The sequence below is a fragment of the Megascapheus bottae genome, chromosome 4, assembly GCF_031878675.1.
Source record: "Megascapheus bottae isolate mThoBot1 chromosome 4, mThoBot2.hap1, whole genome shotgun sequence".
Lineage (NCBI taxonomy): Eukaryota > Metazoa > Chordata > Mammalia > Rodentia > Geomyidae > Megascapheus > Megascapheus bottae.
In genome coordinates, this window is record NC_143512.1 from 16905427 (window position 1) to 16928845 (window position 23419).

The 23419-nt window shown below is 36.2% G+C and overlaps 1 protein-coding gene across 1 annotated transcript in view; it reads left to right on the forward strand.

Moving 5' to 3' along the window:
- Tmem232 (transmembrane protein 232) overlaps positions 1-21061 on the forward strand; it is a gene marked incomplete at its 5' end in the record, with an annotated part of 194411 nt that extends 173350 nt beyond the window's left edge. Inside the window, 3 exons of the mRNA XM_090332206.1 lie at positions 6340-6561; positions 15377-15467; positions 20750-21061. Coding sequence (XP_090188332.1) covers positions 6340-6561; positions 15377-15467; positions 20750-20950 — 514 coding nt within the window. The remainder of the gene's footprint in view (positions 1-6339; positions 6562-15376; positions 15468-20749) is intronic.
- Positions 21062-23419: the final 2358 nt, after the last annotated feature.

The window sequence follows — 23419 nt, forward strand, 5'->3', positions numbered from 1 at the left end:
TTGTATTTGGTTATTAGAAACTGGATAGGGAAGGGGGAAAACAAGATGAGGGGTGGAGGTGGGGGGGAGGGAAATGGGGACCAAGACATGAGAAAGTGTATCATTGTACGTGAGTTAATGTACCTTCTATCTGCCAAATATAATGTAACCCTTCTATCAATTACAATAAAAATATATGAAAAAAAAACCAAAGAGCATTGAGTTTAAGAGAAGAAATACTCAAATGCAACATCTGAATTAGACACTGATAGCTTTTCAAATAAAACAGACCCAGTGCTAAGAAAACAGGGCAGATAAGATTTCAGTGTAGTGTTAGCTACAGAAGATAGATCCCAAGTCAGCAGAGGCTCAACCCAATTAACATTTATTTTTTATTCCCTCACAGCCTAATGGGGCATATGTCGTTCAGGGACATAGGTTGATTGATTTTGTAGTTCCACTCAATTTTTTTCTTTCTAAATCTTGGTAAGAATGAGGACTAAAAATACTATAAAAGTATATAAAAACAGTCAATAGAAGATGCACCCTTTGTTAAATGCCTCATTTGTATCAAATTATCTTCCTTGGAAATAATGTCACCCCCCTCTCTCTCTGTTTCTGTGTTTCTGTCTGTCTTTGTCTCTGTCTGTCTGTCTCTGTCTGTCTGTCTGTCTGTCTGTCTGTCTCTGTCTTTCTCTCTCTCTCTCTCTCTCACACACACACACACAATTAGAGTAGCCCAAACTTAGAGTAGCCCAAACTAATTTTGATCTCATAATCCTCCTTTTCCAGTCTCCCACAGACTAGAATTATAGCCATGTAACACTATACCAGGTTTAACATTTACTTTTCTTAATATTTGTATGTTTTTTCTTCTATGCACCGGGGTTTGATAAATGAGATCAACATCCTTACCTCACTATGAATTTGAGAGTACTTGAGGTTTTTCTTCTACTTTCCATGTGTTAAAAGACAGCACAATACAGGACTGACATTCTCAATCATAAGACTTAGAAATTTTCCTTGTGCCCCTGTGTATATATTTACATGCCAGTAGGAGAGTTGATCTAAGGAGAGTACTTATGTATACAATTGAATAGTAGAATAACAACCAAAGCACCCAACTTATTTCTGGTCTCTAGTGAGATTTTATATAGTGCAGCTAAGTTGATATGTGACATTGTCTTAATATTTATTTTTATTAAGTAGATGTACAAAGGAGTTTCAGTTCCAGAAGTCAGGGCATCTTGATTAATGTCATCCCTTGAATAGTTCCTCCCCATCTTTCCCCATCTTATCTCTACCCTCAAATTCAGTAGTTTAATTTTTATATATACAATAAATATCATTAGTGTTTTTGCACCCTTTCTCTCTCCATTTGTATGTTCTTCTCCCTCTCCTTATCTTCCCTCTCAGCATCCCAATACTAATTTTGTTAAATAGTTTATTACGTGTTACATGACTGAATTCCTTTCAAGTATGTTGTCCTTTAGTCAGTTTTTATGTATAGATGCATGTAACCCTGTATTCACTGTCATTTATGTTTGTATTTTAGATCTTACTTCCACATATGAGAAAACATATGTGGTTTGTTTCTCTATGCCTTAGCTTGCTTCACTTCACCTGATTTGTTCCAGATTCAGCCATTTTCTTTCAGCGAAAGACATACATAATTCTAATAGATGTGTATATGTGTATCACATTTTCTAGACCCATTCATCAGTCGTAGAGCATCCAGGCTGTTTCCCTAACTTGGCTATCGTGAATAGTGCAGAGATAAAGATGGGTACACAAGTGTCCTTAGTGTATCCTGCCTTGGAATGCTCTGGGTATGTGTCCAAGAGTGGGATATCTGGATTTTAATGAAGTTCTTTGTTTAGTTATTTAAAGAATCTCTAATCCATCTTCTAGAATGGTTGTACTAGTTTATGTTTCCACAAACATTATAATAGATTTCCCTTTCTCCCACATCTTGCTAGCATTTGTTATTGTTCAAATTTTCTATCTTGGTCAATCTTACTGGGGTAAATCAAAATCTCAATGTTTTTATTTGCATTTCCTTTATACCCTAGAATTTTGAGCATTACTTCCTGAGTTTATTGGTTATTCCTGTTTTTTTCTTCTGAGAAGTCTCTAGATCTTTTGCTCATATGTTAATTGAGTTATTGATTTGGGGAGGAGTTAGTTCTTAAGCTCCTTGTTCATTCTGGATAATTCGCCCCTTTGTTGGACATACAGTTGGTGAAGATCCCGATGTCTATGATGGCCTTCTGGCTTAGTAACTATGTCTTCAGCTGTGCAGTAACTTTCTAGTGTGATATAATCCAATTTGTCCATTTTCTGATTGACTGAGCCCTTGGAACTCTACTCAGAAAGTTCCTACCAATGCCAATATGTTCTGATATTCCTGTTACTCCTTTCTGTAGTAGTTCCAATGTTTCCGGTTAGAAGTCTTTGATCTGTTTTCAGTTGATTTCAGTCTTCTACATGTGAATATGTGCTGTTCTTTTATATCTATTCTATCAAGATCTCAGTTCTTTCAACTGAGCTATAATCTTATCATCTGTTTGGGAAAATAGGCTCTTTCTGTGCTCTTCAAGCTCCCCTTTCATCCCACAGCAGAGTCTCTTTTGCAGTCAGTACCCTTTTAGGTCACAATATAATCTCTACCTACACATTTTCTATTTGAAACTATTTCATGTCCTGTGGAGGCTAATTGTAAATACAAGGCAGATGATTTAAGGGGAAAGTAGTCCTCTTGGTGCAGCAAGATCAGTACCTGTGCTGCCTTAGCAGCATAAATTCTGAAATCTCAATGACATTTGTTTCTTTTTTTTTAAGGAGGGAGAGAGAGAGAGTGAGGAATAAAGGATAGAAGGAAGGAAAAAGCAACGAAAGGAGGAAGGAAGGGAGTGAGGGAGGGAAGGAGGGAAGGAACAATTTTCAGACTATGTTGTCAGTATTACTAATAGATAATGTTAATTCCACATCTCATTTTTAAAAATAGGTTAGCTTGTCAAAACTTCAGTCAAGAACTTTACAGTAAAATATTGAGATACACAAATTTAGTGATTTAAAGTTTTATATGATTTAACTAGCAACAGTGAAATCACTTAGAAGTAGGGAAGAAAGAAAGCCTCATGGTTTCTAATCTCTTTCCGTAATCTATATAGTTGCTATGGCAATCAACTACTCCTCTGGTAAATACTACTCTTCCAATCACAATCACTATCACCATTCTATTTCAGTTAGTCCAGAAATGGTCCCACATCCCTAAATATTCTTGCTAAATCTGTCAGGGCAATCATTTTTAATCAGAATTTTACACTTAAAAGCCTTCAGAATGCACAGTTGTGGTCTTGAATATAGGTAAAAACTTCATATAGAACTGTCAGATTCAGAGCCTATATTTTATATCTCCTCTGTCTCCTTTTCATCCCATGGTTAATAGTGACCCATACCCATAGGAGATTGCTTCCTGCCTTTATCCATGCTAAGAATATACACAAACATGCCAATATTTGGAGTTTCTCCAATAAAATGGTCTTGCTCTTCTATTAGGCAGCTCTGAGTTAGCCTCCAGTGATCCTTATCTCTGAATAGCCATGGTCTTTCTTATCTCTTCATTGATTGTATTGTGGACTCAATATATCACTTCTAATGAATAGAATATGGAAAGAGTGATGAGATATCACTCCTAGTATTAAGTTTCAAACTTGCTGCGGCTTCTAACTTACGGGCCCTTTCTAACTTTCTCATTGACTCACTATGAAGGAAACTACTTTCCATATTTTGAGCTATTCTAAGGAGCGACTAAAGTTATGGTAAGAAACTGAAGTCTGTGACCAGCAGCCAGCAGGGACAGGAGACTTGTGTTTGTTTGTTTGTTTTTAATTTTTTTATTGTAATGTATAGAGGGGTTACAGTTACATTCTCCAGATAGTAGATGCATTACTTCTCACACATTGATACCCCTTCTCATGTTTTTTCCCCATTTCCCTTCCTCCCCCCCCTCCCAATTATCTTTTTTTCCCCCTTCCCTTTCCTATTTCAAATAATCAAATGTATATACAATATACCAGGTACACAGTCAGGTATAATAACAATATGAGATTAACCAAAGGCTAACAAAAAAGAGGAATGACATAGTTCATTAGGAATAACAACCACACAAGATAAAGCTCTTGTTCATAAGGTCATATAGGATGAGACTAATTGAAAGGGCCAGGAGACTTCTGACAATGGTTTGCTGAGTGTTAAGTGGATACTTCTCTCTTATTGTGTCGAGATGTCCAAGGCCTTTGACAGCACTTTGATGGTTCCCTTGTCAAAGACCCTGAGACAGAAACTCTGCCCAAATTTCTGACCCAGACAAACTGAGAAATGTCTATTCTTTAACGCAGTTAATTATGGAGTAATTTGTTATGTAGCAATATGTAACTAATATAATCAGGACACAATCACTCCATAATGAGAGCTATTTTTCAGCACGCCCAGATAGCCAGAATTTCCAATCATCCTTCTACTAATATCTTCTTAAACATAAGTAATTGATAAAAGGGACATGAGAAACAATTACAGTGCTATTTCTTTCATTTTGAATGTGATGATGATTCCAGGAGTATGTATTTACATGTGTGTAAAGATATCAAGTTATTCATGTGCTTAAAATTCAAAATTTATGTGTTAATTGTATCTCAGAAAATTTATAAAATTAATAAAATATGAGATAAATATTTGACAAATTAATCTGAAAATAATATAGAGACCAAATAAGTAAAATGTTAAAAGCACCAAGAAAACTAAAATAAGCAGTTAGGTCAAAAATGATAAAAATTGCCTTAAAAATGAATTTTCTCTATCCAAGAAAAATGAAAGCTATAGACAGAATAATAAGAAAAATGATGTTAAAAATTAGAAAATAATAGAAATTGATAATACAACAGAAGGTTTGGAAGATCAAATTGAAGTAGCATGAAAATAAAAAAGAAACAAAATGGCAATGAATAGGTAAAGTAAGATACAGGTCCAAACATCTCTCAAAGTTACGTGAAATTCAAAAACAATTATCAATCATTTGATTTTCATTTAAAGAACTAAAGGCAAGATTTCAAGTTAAAGAGGCCTAAATGTTGCTCAGAAAGTGAATGTCTGGCAGAGCACTCTGTTAATTACCCATTGCTCTATGACTGACTGTGAATTATGACAACAAATGACAACCTACACTTGTCATTTCACAGTTTCAGACATGGCTTGACCGATTCAGTGTCACTTATGTGGTGCAAGAATCAGAGTCTCATTTAAAGGGAACATTGGATGAGACTGGCATAAATGACTTGGCAGGATTACTCCAAGTGCCTGAGTATCAAGATGGCAAAAGACTTATCAAAATCACACCAGAAATAAGAGGATAGTGGAACAGTTCCCTTTCTGTACTAATGGGCAATATCTATTCTATTCTAGAGAATTGCTCTATAAGAATTCCTTGTTATTCATACAGACTTGGGTTATAATAATAAAAATCCATGTAAAATTGTTCAAATGGATCATGTTCTTCAATTAGGATAGTTGAGCTAACAAATAATACCTTGGCTTAATCTAGTAAATTTGATAGTAGAATAGAGACATAATCAAATATACTATGTGCCCTCTCAAAGGAGGAAATAAGTCATAAAACAGAGGCATAGTAGGAGAGAAAGCCATGATCCCAATAGAGATTGGAGTGGAGGAGTATTTCCAGGAATATAGCAACATAGACAATCTCAAACTGGGTATAAGTGGCTCCCACCTGTAATCCTAGCAATTCAGGAAGCTGAGATCTGAGGATTGTGTTTCAAAGCCTGGGTAGGAAAGTACATGAGACTTTTATCTCCAATACACTACTAATGAAAGAAAAGAAGAAGGGAAGAAAGAATGAAAGAAAAAAAAGAAAAAGAGGAGCAGGAAAGAAAGAAAGAGGAGAGAGAGAAAGGAAGAGAGAAAGAAAGGAAAGAAGGAAGGAAGGAAGAAAGGAAGGAAGGAAGTAAAAAGACCTATAACTGGAGCTATGGCTGATGTGGATCTATGGCTGAAGTGGTATAGCTCTAACTCCAACAAGAGAACCATGGGACAGCACCTAGGTCCTGAGTTCAGAGTTCCAGTTCAAGTCCCAGGGCAAGTAGCAAATGAAATGAAAAGACAAAGAAAAGAATGTTTGCAGAAAAACCAGGCTCTGAACTTTTGAATTTTACATGTTCAAAATGGAAATAAGCGATGCTGTCCCTACCCTTGTCTATAAAAGGATCTTTGAATATATTTAACTCACTCCAATCAAATAGAATTTTTCCAGTAACTCTAGGCTTACTTTTGCTCATCTTCCAGCTATGTTCTTCAGAGATGTTCTGGGATCCACACCTCCTCTGACGACTACTGTCTGCTTTGTGAAGTCACCTGTATAACATACTTTTACTGTGTCTTTATCTTTCTGACACCAAGCATATGGCAATATTGTGGTGAAAACTACACGGATCAGTGCCTACAAAAGGATGATGAAAAGAACTCTGACTCTAGTGAGTCTGAGCAAAGCAATTGGAGGAATTACAGGTGAACTGTATCAGAAGATGGATCTGTAATTTTAGGAGCAGACTGTGTTTGCTTTAGAATTACAACTTTTGTGGCTAGGAATACAGGATGTATTTTTTCAGTGGACTCAGTAGAGTGTGTCCACAGAACATTTTGATGAGGGAACTGAAAAGAAATTTAAAGTAAAATATCCTAGGCTATGACTGGCTGAGTTGCTCAGTAGGCTCTTTACTAACCAAAGTGTAAGAAGCAGCAGGTAAGAAACAGCAAATTTATTTGGTGTTACTATTTTTACATATGTACTAGTACTGTAAATTGAATTTAGGGCCTGGGCTCTGTTCCTGAGCTATTTTGTTCAAAGATAGTGTTCTACCACTTGAGCCACATGTTTGCTTACAGCCTTTTGCTGGTTACGTGTAGATGATTATCTTACATGGAGTTCCCTGCCCAGACTGGTTTCAAACTCCAGTCCTCAGATCACAGCCTGCTGAGTGGTGAATGGCTAGCATTACAGATGTGAGGCACCAGCACTTGGCTTGGCATTAACTTTATTAACAGGGTATAACTTTCTTGTAGAAATACTTTAACTCTTGTTCTTTATAAGTAACTTTAATCTATTGGATCTATAGTTGGACAAGGTTACAGGGGGACAGAGGCAAAACAAATAATGTTCAAAGTATACTCAGGTATAATTTACAAGTACATCAACCAGCCTTTTCAGGTGGAAAAGAAAAACTGTTCAATTGGAATAACAATTTCCCTTCACATAGCATAAAATTAACAGTTTTTGGCCTCCTTTTTTACAAAAAAGATACACAAAAGACTAAATCTGACTAGGTAAGGTTCAGAGTATGACCGTTATAGATAAAAATGTCTCTGAATATTTGAATTTTTTCATATATTTTAATTGTAATTAATAGAAGGGTTACATTATATTCACCAGATAGAAGGTGCATTACTTCACATACATTGATACTCTTTCTCATGTCTTGGTCCCCATTTCCCTCCCCTACCCCCACCCCTCATCTTGTTTTCCTCCCTTCCCTATCCGACTTCAAATAACCAAATACGCATATATACAATATATCAGATAACCAGGTGAAATACTGTAATAATATAAGATAACCAAGGGATAGCAAAAGAGATGAGCGATAACAGTACATTAAAGAAAACACTCATTATATAGCTTTTGTTTCTAAATCCTGGAGGTCCTTTCATTTAGTGTCATTCTAAATGACCTTATGTATCTAGGTTTTGTTCTATTGTAAATCTCTGCTAGGAGAGCCCAAGGTTTCTACTGATTATGACAAATGAGGGAAACCTTGAGCCTATATTTCTTTGAGTCTGGCTTACTTCACTTAATATGATTTTTTCTAAGTCTTTCCATTTCCTTTCAAATGGGGAGATGTCATTCTTTCTGACAGCAGCACATTCCAGAATGAGCAATGGTTACTGAGAATTCTGCCAGGTGATGGGGGCTCATACCCATTATCCTGATGAGGTGTCTGAGTTCTGAGGATCATAGTTGAAACCAGTCTATACTGGAATATCAACAATACTCTTACCACCAATTGACCACCAAAAACCTGGAAGTAGCTCTGTGGCCCTAGAGCACTGTCCTGGTGCAAAAATGCTCCAGAATAGTACCTATTCTGAGAGTTCAAGAAAAGGAAAAGAATAGAGAACTGGAATGAACTTGGGGAAAATTTCCAGGAAAGTCTACTTCAGATCTTATTTTGAGTATAAACGGATCCTCGTGCACTTAGTTGCAGGGAAGGCATTGGAAACATATAAGGCTTTTGGAGACTTGAAATTGTTCTGGTCGATATGAATTCTATCTGGCTTTTGGTCTTGTTTCAACAAATTATGCCTTAAGAAAACAAAAACCATGATAAGCACAGGATTGTTTTTCTTTCCCTGTAAGCCATTAGAAAATATGTGAAAGTAACTATAGAAAATGAAGAGATATTAGACAGGTTTGTGCAATGTAGAGTGAACAGTGGAAGTAAGGGATGCAACTCATTTTGTTGTGGTGTACAGCCTTACCATTTCTTAGTGATCTTTTCCCCTGACATCCTATGGATAAACAGTTCAAATGATCCTTCACTAGGATCAGAAGGACAGAAAAGTGAGACCTCAATAGCTCAGTAGCTTTGTCCCCTGTCTCTCTAGGCATATTCTAAACCTATCAAGAATATCAGAGGACAGTGACACATTATCAAACAGACCAGAAGAAACAGTTGGCCGGTGCTGTTATAGGAACAAAGCTGAGAAAGAGGAAGAGAAGAAAGCACAATAAGATAAAATATATTCAAAATATTGAATGATGCACTGGAGAAAATAAAAGAGCCCAGCTCCATCTTGACTGAGACACGGTTCCTCTACACATACCCCCCATCTGTGCAGGCAGGGACCTTGAAACAAAACATTAGACACTCTAGATGGAGGCCAAGAGATGCTTCTTCCCCGATGACCAGAGGTCACTCAGTCCAGCAACAATCAGCCAGGATGCTGTCTTCTAGCTAGCAGATTATTAAACCTTCCAGGGATGGTTTGTGAGATGAGATCTTCCTTAGGCATTCCTAAGACACTCCAAAGAGAATTCTGGTCTTCTCCAGGTGTGAGAAAGCTACTTACATTTTATCCTAACTCTGCTTCTCACCGAAAGAACTTATGATCCATATTCATTAAATTCCCATACAACAGTACGTTTTTAATTCTTTAACCAGAGAGTATACACAAAACAACATGGTGCTGCACATTTTGCTAATGCAAAAGTAAGTTTTTTACCTAAGTTTATTTCCATAAGTTGGTAATCTATACAGGAAATATGTAAGGTGCATGTACAGTTTAATAATAGTAAGGATAATTATAATAATATTACAAAGCCAGCAATGATGTTTCCATCAGCCAGAAATTAATGTTATTAAAATAGGAACGTCTCAATCCTTTGTTGACCAGTGGGCTTCCCCTTCATTGTACAAAAAACACTATCTTAAATTTTACAATGCGGTATGTATGTATGTATGTATGTATGTATGTATGTATGTATGTATGTATGTATGTATTGTCAGTCATGGAACTTGAACTCAGGGCTTGGGTGCTGTCCCTGAGCTCTTCAGCTCAAGAAGAGCGCTCTACCCATTGGAGCCACGATGCCACTTTCTGGTTTTCTGGTGGTTAATTGGAAATGAGTCTCACAGACTTTCATGCCTGTGCTGGCTTTGAACCATGATCCTCAGATCTCAGCCTCCTGAGTAGCTAGGATTTCAGGCACCTCGGGTACCTGACAAATGTCTAATCATTTTTATCAGATACTTAAATTTGCTTATGTAGTCCTTATTATCCTAAAGTTTCTTTGAAGACTTGCACATTGTTTCTAAGTGACTTCTTTGCCTGCCTTCACAACTTTCTCAGTTTAATAATTCACAAAACCCTAGATGGGAAACCTGGTGATGAGCGTGGCTCTGACTTCTCTAGAGCTCGATCTCTTAGTTCTACCTACATTGGCAGCTCCAAAGTCTCATTTTTTTTTCCTTGAAGTCCTCTGAGACTGCAGCTCTGCTGGGTTCTCTGCTTCTAACTGAGATTACTCTTCTGATTATTTCATACTCTGCTCCAAACAATGAAGGGGAAATAACCTAGAGAGAAATATATCCATCCAAATGTTTCTTACTTCCATGGGACTCCTTTCTCTCTGAGACTTTGGCATTTCATGTGCTGAATCATCAATATTTCAAGTAGATTTTATGACATAATTACTGGCTCTTAGAATGATGGCTTTCTATTGGCTCATTGATTGACTGCAAACTATATCTCTATAGTAACTAACAGAAATCACAATGGTTTTTTTTTTCCTCTCTCTCTCTCTTTTTTTTTTTTGCCAGTCCTGGGCCATGAACTCAGGACCTGAGCACTGTCCTTGGACTTTCTCAAGGCTAGAGCTCTACCACCTGAGCCTCAGCACCACTTCTGGCTTTTTTTCTATGTATGTGGTACCAAGGAATTGAACCCGGGTCCTCGTGCATGCCAGGCAAGCACTCTACCACTAGGCCAAACTCCAAGCCCCACAATGGTTTTTGAAAAGTTCAATTATGTCAAAGTAAGCCATTCAGATGTTACAAATGATAAAGTATCCTAACTTATTAGATGATTACAATAGGTAGTGTAGTTGGCCTTACACAAAGCAATATTTTATCTGTTGAGCTGAAGCTTCAACATAAAAACGTTAGGTCACAGTGTGAGACACAACATAGTAGAGTCCTGAGACCTGTGTGTGTGTGTGTGTGTGTGTGTGTGTGTGTGTGTGTGTGTGTGTGTGTGTGTGTGTTACTTTTCCCTGGGGATAGGGACTTGCCAGGATGTTACATACCTGTGAGTTCCCAGGACAGATCTGGCCGACATTAAAAACAAAACAAATTTATTCAGCAATATTTATACCATCTCGTCTACCTTTTTGGCAAATAACTCTGTACATTTCTCATCATTAAAATAGTAGACAAATTGGGCTTGTTACAAATGCCTTCTCCAGGGACACCATGCATGCATGACATCCAAGAACATCTAATACCTCAAACTAATAATATAACCTTCCTCGAAAGACTAGGTGCTCCAGAGTGTTTTACTGATTTATAGCAGTTTTCTGAGATGTTTATGTATCTCCATGTGAGCTTTAGAGTCCTGAATGGTTCTTTCCATCCTTCTTTACTTCTTTCTTTCTCCAAAATGCTTTTATTTTCTTTGTTCTGTCTTCCTTGGTTTCCCAAAGGTCTTTCTTTGTCTTCTTGATAAAGTACTTTCAAAACAAAGTGCTTTATTTCTTTCATTTTTTTCTTCTACAAAGAAAATCACTTTCTAAGTAAAGTACTTTCTTTCTTCATTTTGTAAAGCGTTTTATTTTCTTTCCTTGTAAGTCAAAGTACTTTCTAAGTTGAAGCACTGTTTTCCTCTTGGTTTTACCAAAACATTTTATTTTGTTCTGTTTAAATGAAAGTGCTTTCAAACCAAAGAGCTTTCTTATTTTCCGAAGCACTTTCTCTTCTTACTAAACAAAATATTTTACAGTCCTTTCTTTTCAAGCACTTACTTGCTTTCTTTTACAAAGCAAGTTTCTTTATTTTACAATATGCTTTGTTTTCTTATCTTGTAAATCTAACCACTTTTTAACAAGACAGTTTTGTTTTTTCTTTCTTTCATCTTTTTATAAACTTCTTCCTTTTCAAATAAAGCTCTTTCATTCTTTTCCAAAGCACTTCATCTTTCTTTACAAACTACTTTCCAAAGCTTGCTTGCTTTCTCTCTTCCTTTCCTTTTCTTTCTTTTCCTTTCTCTTTATTTCTCTTTCTCTCTTTCCTTCCTTTCTTTTCCCTTCTTTCCTCTCTTTTTCTTTCTTCCTTTCTATCTTTCTCTTTATCTCTTTCTTTTCTTCCTTTCTTCATCTTTCCTCCTTTCCCTTTTTCTTTCTTTTCTTTCTTCCTTGCTTTCTTTCTCTTTCATTCTTTTCTTCATTCATTTTTTTCCATCCTCTGTTTTTTCTTTTTCCTTTCCTCCCTTCATCCCTCCCTCCCTCCTTCCCCTTTCTTTCTTTTTTTTCTTTTTTCCCCTTTCTTTCAGAAGTATTTCATTTTCTTCTAAAGAAAGAGCTTTATTAGGATAAACCATGAAAGAAAGCCCTTTGATTCAGGAGAGAAGAAAGCAGGGAAAGGAAAAATAGAAAGTTCTATGTTTAGAAAGCACAAAGGAAAGTGCTTTGGCAAAGAAAGTGCTTAATTTAGCAAAGAGAGAAAGCACATGTTTAAACCAAGGAAGAAATAAGTGCTGTTTTTAGGATGCTTTGGAGACAAAACCAAGAAAGGAAAATCAAGAAAGGAGAAAGAAGGTGATATTTGTTTGGAAAGAAAAGTAAAGCACATTTTAAAACAACTTAAGAGGTTTGTTTAGAGAGCAATTCAAGCTACTTGGAATGAAAACCAAATTCTTTGGAAAAGAAGGAAAGCACTTTCTTTGAGAAAGGTCTTTGACATAGGAGAAAAGAAATAAAACTGAAGAAGGAAAGAAAGAGAAAGAAGGAAAAAAAGAAAGAAAGAAAGAAAGAAAGAAAATTGTTTGAAAATCGTTTTATTTAGCTAACTATGACAAAATGAAGCAATTTGAAAACCAAGAAATGAAAGAGATAGAGAAACAAAGAGGAGTGAAGGAAGAAAGGATGGAAGGGATTAAAGAAGCACACAAAGAAGGAAGGAATCGAGGAAAGGAAGAAGGATTAACTTTTTTTTTTTTTTTTTGCCAGTACTGGGCTTGAACTCGGGACCTGGGCACTGTCCTTGAGCCTTTTCAAGGGTAGCTTGCTACCACTTGAGCCTCAGCACCACTTCCAGCTTTTTTCGATGTATGTGATACATGCTAGGCGAGCACTCTACCACTAGGCTGTGCTCCTGGCCCCAGGAATATATATATATATATATATATATATATATATATATATATATATATATATATGTTGTTTTTTTTTAAGCAGGGACTCTAAGAAAGTACTTTGGAAAAAGAATGATAAAAGAAACTGCCTTGTTCAGAAATCATTTTAATTTAGAAAGAAAGAAAATTGTCTTCTCTAAATGCTGTGAATGTGGCTTATTTTGGAAAAAAAAAAGAAAAGAAAAAAACCAGTGTTTCCAAATGTAATTATGCAAGCATCTCAAAATAAAATCTTCTTGGATTGATTATACCAAAGAAAAACTGGGCTAGGTAACTTAGCACAGTTTTACTCCCAACCATTCAGTAGGAAACAGTGCTTGAAGACTTGAAGCTGAAGGCTGAAGAGTGTGGTAGGTGCTGGGAAGAGTGAGTGGGAATGAGTTGGTGGACAGTGGAGTCATCACTTCTGTGAGAAGGTCATTGTGGTATTAATTGTTCTTTACGGGCTCCTTTACTTCCCACTGAGAGGGAAATGAGGTTTATCTTCCTTGATCATTATCTTTCAGAGGAAAGGCTGCAGGAATTGAAGAAGCGACATACTTGGGTTATAAAGCCAAAGTGAAGATTGATATTGAAAATGTTGGAAAGAGAAATTACAATTGAAACCTTCTAAAGTGAATATTCTAAGAAAAGAGAGGTCAGGGCCTATTATTGAAAGTATAGCAGTTTTAAGCTAAGTCAAACTGAGGTAAAGATCAAGGCCGTTTTAAGTCATGTGACGGTAAGCTCTGTGACAGTATCCTTGTGTTCTTATAGTTTCCCTTACAGAACACAAAAGACATTTAGACAGGAAAGAGAAAGATACCAACAAGAAAAGAGGTAAGAAAAATGTGAAGGATGGAGAGAGAATATGTAGTCAAAAACTATAGGACTACAATACCTTGTTTTTCTGGAAAAGCCTCTTTGGGCTTCCAAGTTAAAATGTATCTCATGTAAGCCTTTTCCAAACGTCTTAACCTTCATTTCTTTTTTCTGTGATTGATAATGCCAGCCAAGATCTCTGGCTTTCTTCTCTTAATCCTGTTGATAATGATAATGATGAGGATATTACAGATGGAATTTATTTAGTATTTAGTTTACGTATTATCTCTTTTTAATCTCTGCAAAAACAAAATAAGGAAGGTACTTTTATGCTAAGACTGAAGTGACATGTTAGTTTTCTTGCCTGAGTAGAGCCCATGCACTTAATCATTTTGCTTCTTCAAAACCTTCTTTTTTAATCATTATTTTGTAATAACAATTAAGTCAGATTAGTGCGCTGCTTTTGGGACAATGTCATCCCTTTCCTTTCTGTTTCTCTCTCTGTTTCTTTCTGTCTCTCCTTCTCTCTCCCTTCCTTCCTCTCTGTCTCTCTCTCCTCCCTCTCTCTGTTTTTCCCCCCTGTCCCCACCCACAAGTTGTATAAATCATTTCAACATAGTGTCTAGTATCACTGCTTCATTTGTTCATCCTTAGTTCCTCCATTTCAGTTTCCAACTTACCCTCGTAAAGACAGAAAAATGAACTATTTTCTGGAGAAGTTTTTAAAGTTTTTTTTGTAGCTATCACAGAATGCTCCCAATTCCCATGTTCCATGTCACCTTGCATTAGAGTTATAAGTGCATTTTTTTTCTTTTCTGGTACAAATGATTCCAGAGAGGTAACTAGAAATCCCAGATGCATAAGTTAATCCATTTTTTTCCTTTTAAAAGTGCTTTCATGTTAGGTTATCTGCATTCTTTAACTTTCAGAATAGTATTAAAAAGGAATGTAAAGGAGTTATTTGAATATTTTTACCATTTCACTAATTTTTAAATTCTACATTTATCCTTTCACAGCATTTAGCATATTTCTTTGAGCATTAGGAGTGCCCATGTATTACAGGCTGAATATAATTAACCAGAGAGTCAGTCCCTGCATGGCTTCTGGTTCCTCAGCTTTCATAGGGTCATAGTTTCCTTTAATGTTTTAATCGAGAGACCCTCTCTGTATGCAGTGTGAAGCCCTGCACTTTGCTGCTAAACATATTTCTCAGTATTGGACTCTGACAGAGCTCAGTTGTCTCTGGTGTCTTGTCACTTCTGCCAACACAGAGATGTATGTGATAGAGTCAAATGATAGCTTGGAAATTAAAGTGCACCAAAACAGATGCTCATGCCCATGTGTTCATCTGTTATTCAGCAAACTTACTAACATTCATTGAATGTCCAGTGGTACTGTGCTGGTTTCTAATAATTAGCAAGCAGGTACTTTGTTTTAACCATGTAGAAACAAAATGTTTACTCATGAATTTTTAGGACTTAAAATCAGTCCTTTCTTTTTTTTTCTGTAGATAAAGAATATTTATCTCTAATATTTACTTTGTTCTTGTCTTCTTTTGAAGGGACTATCGTGGGGTGGCAATTCCACTGTTTCCATATCCAGATTACTTTGCACGGGAGGATAAAGAGTTGACAAAAATCATCAACCATCATGTAAGATTGAATGTATTATAGCTTTATTCTTTCAAGATATTTTTAGTTATGTAATATATTTATATGGTATTTTAGTTACATACTTTAGTTATATGATACTCCAGATTTAAAGTTACATGTAGTAGTTAAAAGTAGAGTTATGACTTGGGAGCATGGCTCAAATAGTGAGAATCCTTCAGTTCTTTGTCATATATACACACACAAACTAAAAGTAAAATCAGGATTGGTTATTTCCAAACGTCACACCTCAAAATATTATTTGCATACTGAGATCTGTGAAGTGGCCAGTGGGTCATAGAAAACTTGGTCTTTTATCATTTGTGAAATACTAGCTTACTTCTGTTTTCTGAATTAGCACTGATTTCTTGTGACAAGTCTGATAATAGTGAACATTTTTTTGGCAGTGCAGTTTTAATAATGGAACAATATTCCTTTGACTCAATTTTCAGTGTCCATTTTTTCCCTTGGCAAAGCAGAAAGATTTATAATCATTTTGTTCTTGGTATGACTATTCGCCGAAGAACTTTAATCCATTGAGCTGTATTTAGTTGATAACACACCTTTTTACCTAACACCTCTTATTTTATTTCTATAATTTTTTGCAGTAGCAGTTGAGAAGGAGAGTGAGACCTTTGTTTTCTGTGTTCTCTTTGAATACCATATAGAATCACTAACATAAGATGTGTTTAAATTCCTTTCCTCACTAGTAGATAAATGCTATTTATCAGATTCTAGACATAACATTGCATTTCTAGACTAATGATATATCACCAGATTTATTTTCATATTAATAATTATAATATCTTAAAATAGGATATATTTATTTTACTTTCCATGTTATATAGTCATTTACCACATAGTTAATATTTAAGCCAATCTAATAGTAGCTATAAGAGTTGGTGGTCTTATCTCTGGCCATAAAAGAAATGCAAATTAAACCAACTCCAGTTAGAATAGCCATGATCAAGAAATCAAATAACAACAGATACTGGCTGGGAAATGGCCAGGAGGAATCACTACTACTCTGTTGGTGGGATTGTAAATCACTTTGGAAAGCAGTAGGGCAGTTCCTCAAAAGACTAAACATAGAGCTCCTCTATGACCCAGCAATTCTACTTCTTGGCATTTACCCAATGATCCAGAAACAAGGACATACTAAAGCCACTAGCACAACGTTGTTCATTGTAGCACTATTTACCATAGCTAAGATATCGAACAAACCCAGATGCCCCTCAGTAGATGAATGGATCAAGAAAATATGGTACTCATATACAGTGGAATTCTATGCTACCATTAGAAAGAATGACATCACCCCATTCGTGAAGAAATGGAACAACTTGGAAAAAATCATATTAAGTGAAGTAAGCCAGACCCAAATAATCATAGGCTCAATGGTTTTCCTCATTTGTAGTAATTAGTATACATCCAGGACTCTCCTAGCAGAGGATCACAATAGCTCAAAAACTATGCATGTAAGGTCATATAGGATGAGACTAAATGAAATGAACTCTAGGATATGGAAACAAGAGGTTTATCTTGTGAGATAATTGTTCGTACTGTACAATGTTATTTCTCTTCTCTTTTTTGCCCTTATGATTAATCTCATGTTGTTACTGTATCTGTCTTTGTTACCTGGTATATCGTATATATGTTTGTTTATTTGAAATAGGGTAGGGAAGGGGGAAAACGATTGGGAGGGGATGGGATGAGGAAAATGGGGACAAAAACATGAGAAAGGGTATCAATGTGTGATAAGTAATACACCCACTACCTGACAAATGTAGCTGTAACCCCTCTATAAATTATCCTGAGAATGAAATAAAAAATATTTTATGTGGCCCAAGAACCCAGACCAGGTATTTCAGATTTTGATCAGTTTCCTTTTCCCTATTGTCACCGAAGCAAGATGGCACTTCAAATAAACTTTTCTTCATGAAAAAAAAAGTTGGGGTCTTACTAATAGCTTATAATCTCAAAAATAAGACCTAGTATATTGTTCTCTTGTTCCCTAAAAAAGTTTTTGCTTGACTTATATCTACTATATGCAGGAAGGATATTCTCAAAAATTTCTAATTTTCCTTTTCTTTTTAGCTTAATGATGTAGAGTAGACTGTAAAAGGTAGTAATAACTAAATACATATAATAGATAGGTAGACAGACAGATGAATAGATAGATGGATAGATAGATAGACAGATAGATAGATAGATAGATAGATAGATAGATAGATAGATAGATAGATGCAACTTTCTGCTGCTTAGGGATTCTTTAGGAGACAGAGGATGGCATTTTGAATGATAGAGAAAAAGCTTAGAAATAGCTTCTAACAGCTGTCATCTTCAGTTGTCCAAGGGAACAACCATTTTCTAAACTGATTATAATGAATCAAAGAAGGGTTAAAAATTTCTGTTTGGAATATGCTTGAGAACTTTTAGCATACAAGTTGTTTGATATATGGCCTACAAAACAGTACTTGTTGCTTTTATTTGAGAAAGGTAATGGTAGCATTGATGTTCTTATATTAGCTAATTTAATTTTTGAAATTGCCCTGACAAACATTTTACCAATAAGAAAAATGTATTGTCTTGCAATTCCATTGCTTGTATAGCTCTGAGTAGTACATTACTAAGTCTCTGTACCAAAGAGATCCCTACATTTCAAATCTATGTTTTATTCCCTTTTCTATACCTGTGTAAGCCTGTAGTATATAGACATTAGCCAGATTGAGGACCACAATATGGGATCTATAATAATGAGAAGAAACAAAACCACACACTGGCAGCTAATTAAACTGACTTTTGTTGAGTGGCTGTAATAGGCAACAAAAATACCAATTATTCAGCAAATGTAAAGGTTTCTTTTATATTTCTGGTATTCTATAGCACCATGATTGAGTCGCTGAGTGAATGGATTAATAAAGTAGTGAAGTTGTTTTATTTCCCATCAACATCAGTCATTAACTGCATGCACTTAATTGTACAGAACATGATGATGATAGCTGTCAAAGACAAGACAACACAACACTTTCACCAAATTGAGCTAGCCAGGGTCAGTTGAGATAAGAGGAAGATAACTTTCTTAGGAGACTAATGAAAAGAAAGATTTTGTTGTCCTTGTGATTTTTATTTAGCCATAACAAGTTCTATGGATGAGGGGAAAGAGGATAGAAGTAATATGAACCCTTCTTGATTAATCTGGTACATTAATACATGTTGTTTAAAAAAACAAAAACATTCTATTTTAGTGACAGTTTATAAGAACTTAATTGTCTATTGACTTTTCCCAATGCAAAAGAGTAGGGCATGAGTTTTTCACATGGGAAAACTTTTAGACTAAACCAAAACATTAATTTCAGGCCTTAATGTTCTGGATGTTTTGTCTCAACGATTCATATAGTTCTTGCAAAATTGCTTCCTGAGAGCTCAAATGTAACTAATAACTGTAAGTAGTTAGTCTTAAGTATGATAACGAATTGTGTTTCTTGTCACTAAAACTTTATATAAACTTAATATAAACATATATAATGTTTTCATCTTAATATGCACTATTGAGCACATTGATCAATGTATTGTCTTTAGTGAGGCTGAATGATGTGCTGTGGACTGTAAAGTCTAGTTTTACTTATGATTGTCAATACATCTCAGATGACAAATAATAGTCATGATTCATGGCATTGGTGTATGTAGTAAATTGTAAGTTAGTTGATAGATGTTGATTTCCTCAGGCTTTCATTGTTTGTGTCTATGCATGAGATGAGGGTTATAAAGCAACCTGTGCCAGGTTGCTCATGCCTATCTACTTAGGATGCTGAGATCTAAGGATGCTATTTCAAAGCCAGGCCAGACAGAACATTCCCAGTGAAGCTCTTATCTCTAAGCAATCACTCAAAAGCTAGAACTGGAGCTGTGGCTCAAAGTGGTAGAGGCTCACTTGGAGTCAAAAAGAGCTCAGGGGGGCTGGGAGTTTTGCCTAGTGGTAGAGTGCTTGCCTAGCATGCACGAAGACCTGGGTTCGATTCCTCGGTACCACATACATAGCAAAAAAAAGCCAGAAGTGGTGCTGTGGCTCAAGTGGTAGAGCCCTAGCCTTGAGAAAATCCAGGGACAGTGCTCAGGCCCTGAGCCCAAGCCCAGGACTGGCAAAAACAAAATCAAAAACAAAAAAAAGAGCTCAGGGACAGTGACAAGGACCTGCATTCAAGCCCAGTGACAAACAAGTGGTAGAGTGCTTGCCTTAAACTAAATTGCTCGGTGACAGTCCTGAGTTCATGCCCTAGGACTGGTACTCACACACCCACACCTGCCACCGCCCTGCACCCACCTGCACAAATAGAACTGTGGACACCATTCTTAAGAATTTCCAACATTTCATGCAAAGAGATATTTTTTCCCTGGCCATTTTACTCAGCTCGAAGATGGTCTATCATTCCATCTAAACTCCTCAAATGAATTAGAAGAAGAGAAATAGTTCTTCATTGTGATACTTATATCATTTGTCATAATTACACTTAACATCTCATTTATTCATTCATTATGTCACATATGCTGCTGTTGTCATGGCTTCATGTCAGCTAAGATGAATCTCCTAGAAATGTTCTTCTCACTGGTTGGAAATTCTTACTTCACCACTGTTTAATTTCTGATTTTAAATGATATGCTAGCATAGATTTTTTCCCTTTTTCTTTGCATTTTCTGCATTTTATTTTCTTTTAGATTGAGTTTTCTTTTCTTTTTCTGTTTTTTTTCTTTTTTTGCTGGTCCTAGAACTTGAACTCTATCCTTAGGCTTTTTTGCTCATAGCTAGCAGTCTACCACTTGTAGCCTTTTCTGAGTAGTTTATTGGAGAAAAGAATCTCATGGACTTTTCTGCTTCTAACCACAATCCTCAGAATTCAGCCTCCTGAGTAGTTGGGATTATAAAGGGATGAGCCACTGGCACCTGACTGAGGTTTTGTTTTTTACTTCATGCTCTTGTGTAAATGTCAATATTGATGAAGACATGAAAATCATTTGAAATATAGAAATAAAAATCCTAATAATATCTCTTCTGTTGAATGATTAGTTAAGTTTTAAAATGTTAAGGGGGTGCATGTTTTGGTGAGACTTTTATATGTTCTAAATGGCTCATGTTTTTCCAGTATGGTAGAGGGTAAGATTCCTGAGGAAAGCCTGAGAATTATCCTAAGAAGAAAAATGGGCTTAAGATTTGTCATTTGGAGAATCTAAATCGATAAATTTTATTTTATTGAAAAATCACATGTAAATCAAATATTCCCTTTTAACAGTGGCAGGAAGAGATGGCTATTCTCAGGGAAGAAGAAGCAACATTGGAGGATGAAGAATTGAGAAAGAAACAATTAGAAGAAGAAGCGCACTTTCAAAAAATTATGAAGAAAAGAGAAGAGAAATTGCATAAGCAAACCAAACCATATGAGCTCCCTTCAAAGATAGCAGTAATGTCGTTAGAACAAAAGACTGACAAATAAATAGCAACCCATCTGCCATAAATTAATACACACCAAAAAGATCCAACATGAAATAGCTACATGTTATGAAGATGTCTTTCCAATAAATTAAAGGCTATTTTAAGGGAAAAATGTATTCTGGTGAAAGCTGCTTCCTAGTTATGTCTTCGTTCTACATTGTTAATCTACATCATTAATCACACATGAGGAAAAAGATTTCATCCATTAAAAATTTCCATGACTATTGCTTCTTTCATGATTATATTTGTCTCATAATATAGAATTCCTATTCAGTTATCCTCACTGATAATATTCACTGCACTGGAAAACCAAAAGGGTTTGAAAATTAAGTCACTGCATCAGAATTACTTCTTATCCAGGTACTGGTGGCTCACATCTAAAATTCTAGCTACTGAGGAGGCTAAGATCTGAAGATAGTAGTTCAAAGTTGGCCTGGGAAGGAAAGTCCATGAGACACTTATTGCCAATTAACCATCAAGCCAGAAAAAGACCTATGGCTCACTTGGTAGAACGCTAGCACTGAGCAAAAGCAGTTCAAGGACAGCATGTAGGCGTTTAGTTCAAGCCCAAGGAGCTGCGCAAACAAATAAAACCTTATTGAAAATATAATGGACATTGGCTTATACTCTACTAATTACTATTATTCATGAAAGAAGTTATGACTTTTATTTGTTGTTCCTGGGGCTTGAACTCTGGGCCTGGGAAATGTCTCTGAGCTCTTCAACTTGAGGCTACTGCCCTACTCTTGAGCCTTGACACCACTTGTGGTTTAACTGGAGAGAAAGAGTTCATGGTCTTTAGTGCCCGGGCTGGCTTTGAACCTCAATCCTCAATCTTAGTCTCCTGAGTAGATAAGGATTACAGACATGAGCCACCACACTTGGTTAATTATGGTATTTTGGGGGTTTGCATTTTATCTGAGATTGCATGGTTTCTTTTTTTAATGTGTTAGTAGCATGTGGAACCAGGTGGTCTTTATATTAGCAATGAACAAATGCTATGAAAAATAAGGTTTAACAAGATGCTAATTTAAACAAACATCAGTCCTAGTGATCAGCAGATCACTAGAAAAGGTTTGCTGCCTCTCCAAGGATTTGTTTTCTATCACATTGCAAAGTGCAGCTAATGCCTACATATGATGGGCACAAATAGACAAATGGCTCATTATAAATGGACATGATAGACACATTTCACATGTAAGCTTTTCTTTAACAGCATAGCTATAGGCTTGTTGTTGTTATTGTTTTGAACTTTTGAACTTAGAGCCTCGGCACTGTCCTTTACCTTTTCTCATAAGACCAAGGACTTTACCACTTGAGGCACAGCTCCACTTCCATATTTAGCTAAGAATCTCACAAACTGCTCTTCTTGCTTCTCTCTGTCTGCTAGGATTACAAGTATGAGCCATCAGTGCCTGGAAACCGTAATATTTAATAAAGCAATTTAATCTACTCGGGAGGAAACACCCATTTGCAAAGCAATCACTGCCATTAAAGAGGGGCCCACATACTCAGCTCCACTAACAAGGATAGTACACAAACACTAAACCAGAGCTTTCCTATGATGAACTCCAGGTAGCCACATGTTCTGGAGAGTTCTGGGTAATGAACTGATTAGGTTAAGCTAAGCAAAGCCCCACTGCATGCAGCATATCCTCAGTTTGTATCAGGTTAAGGGAGACAGAATGAGTGGTGGAAAAGGCTCAGGTGTGGGCAGGATCTGGAGCTTCCTGTGGTATGGATGGCAGGATCTATAATCTATGCCAGAAGAGGCCTCTGAAGGACAGTTGTTTTTCTTTGCTAGATGTGTTCATGAAGATAGACTCAGATGATCAATACTTATTATTGGAGGCATTCATCCAATCAAGAGATATTGTAAATGGTATTTCACATAATCTGAAACTAACAATTGATAAAAATAATGCGATGGAGTTCCTATGGTGTCTTCATTGTTTTCTAAAAAACATAGGTAACATGATTTTCAATTTCACACATATGGTTTGGTGATACTCAGAGATAAGAACTTTATCAGCTGGGAATGATAGGTCACTCTTGTAATACCAGCTACTCAGGAGGCTGAGATCTGAGGATCACCATTCTGGGCATTAAAAAGTCTGTGAGTCTCTTATTTCCAATTAACCACCAGAAAACCAGAAGTGTGCCCTATGGGCAGGGCAGTAGCCTTGAGGGACAATGCCCAGGCTCAGAGTTCAAGTCCCACAACCTACCAAAAAACATCCAACAAAAAAGAAACTTTATCAAAGATGTCCCATGATGACACAGGTCAGGAAGGAACAAATTAGTGAAAAAAGCAAAGGACTATATCCCCCATCTTGACAAATCTCCTTCTACTTGCTGACATCCCCAAATGATTGAAATGAACTCCAGGAAATGGAAACAAGGGATTTTTCTGTTTTGTTTTCTTTTCTTCTTGTTTGCTTAGCTGTGTTTGGGAAGGTAAAGGGGGCAT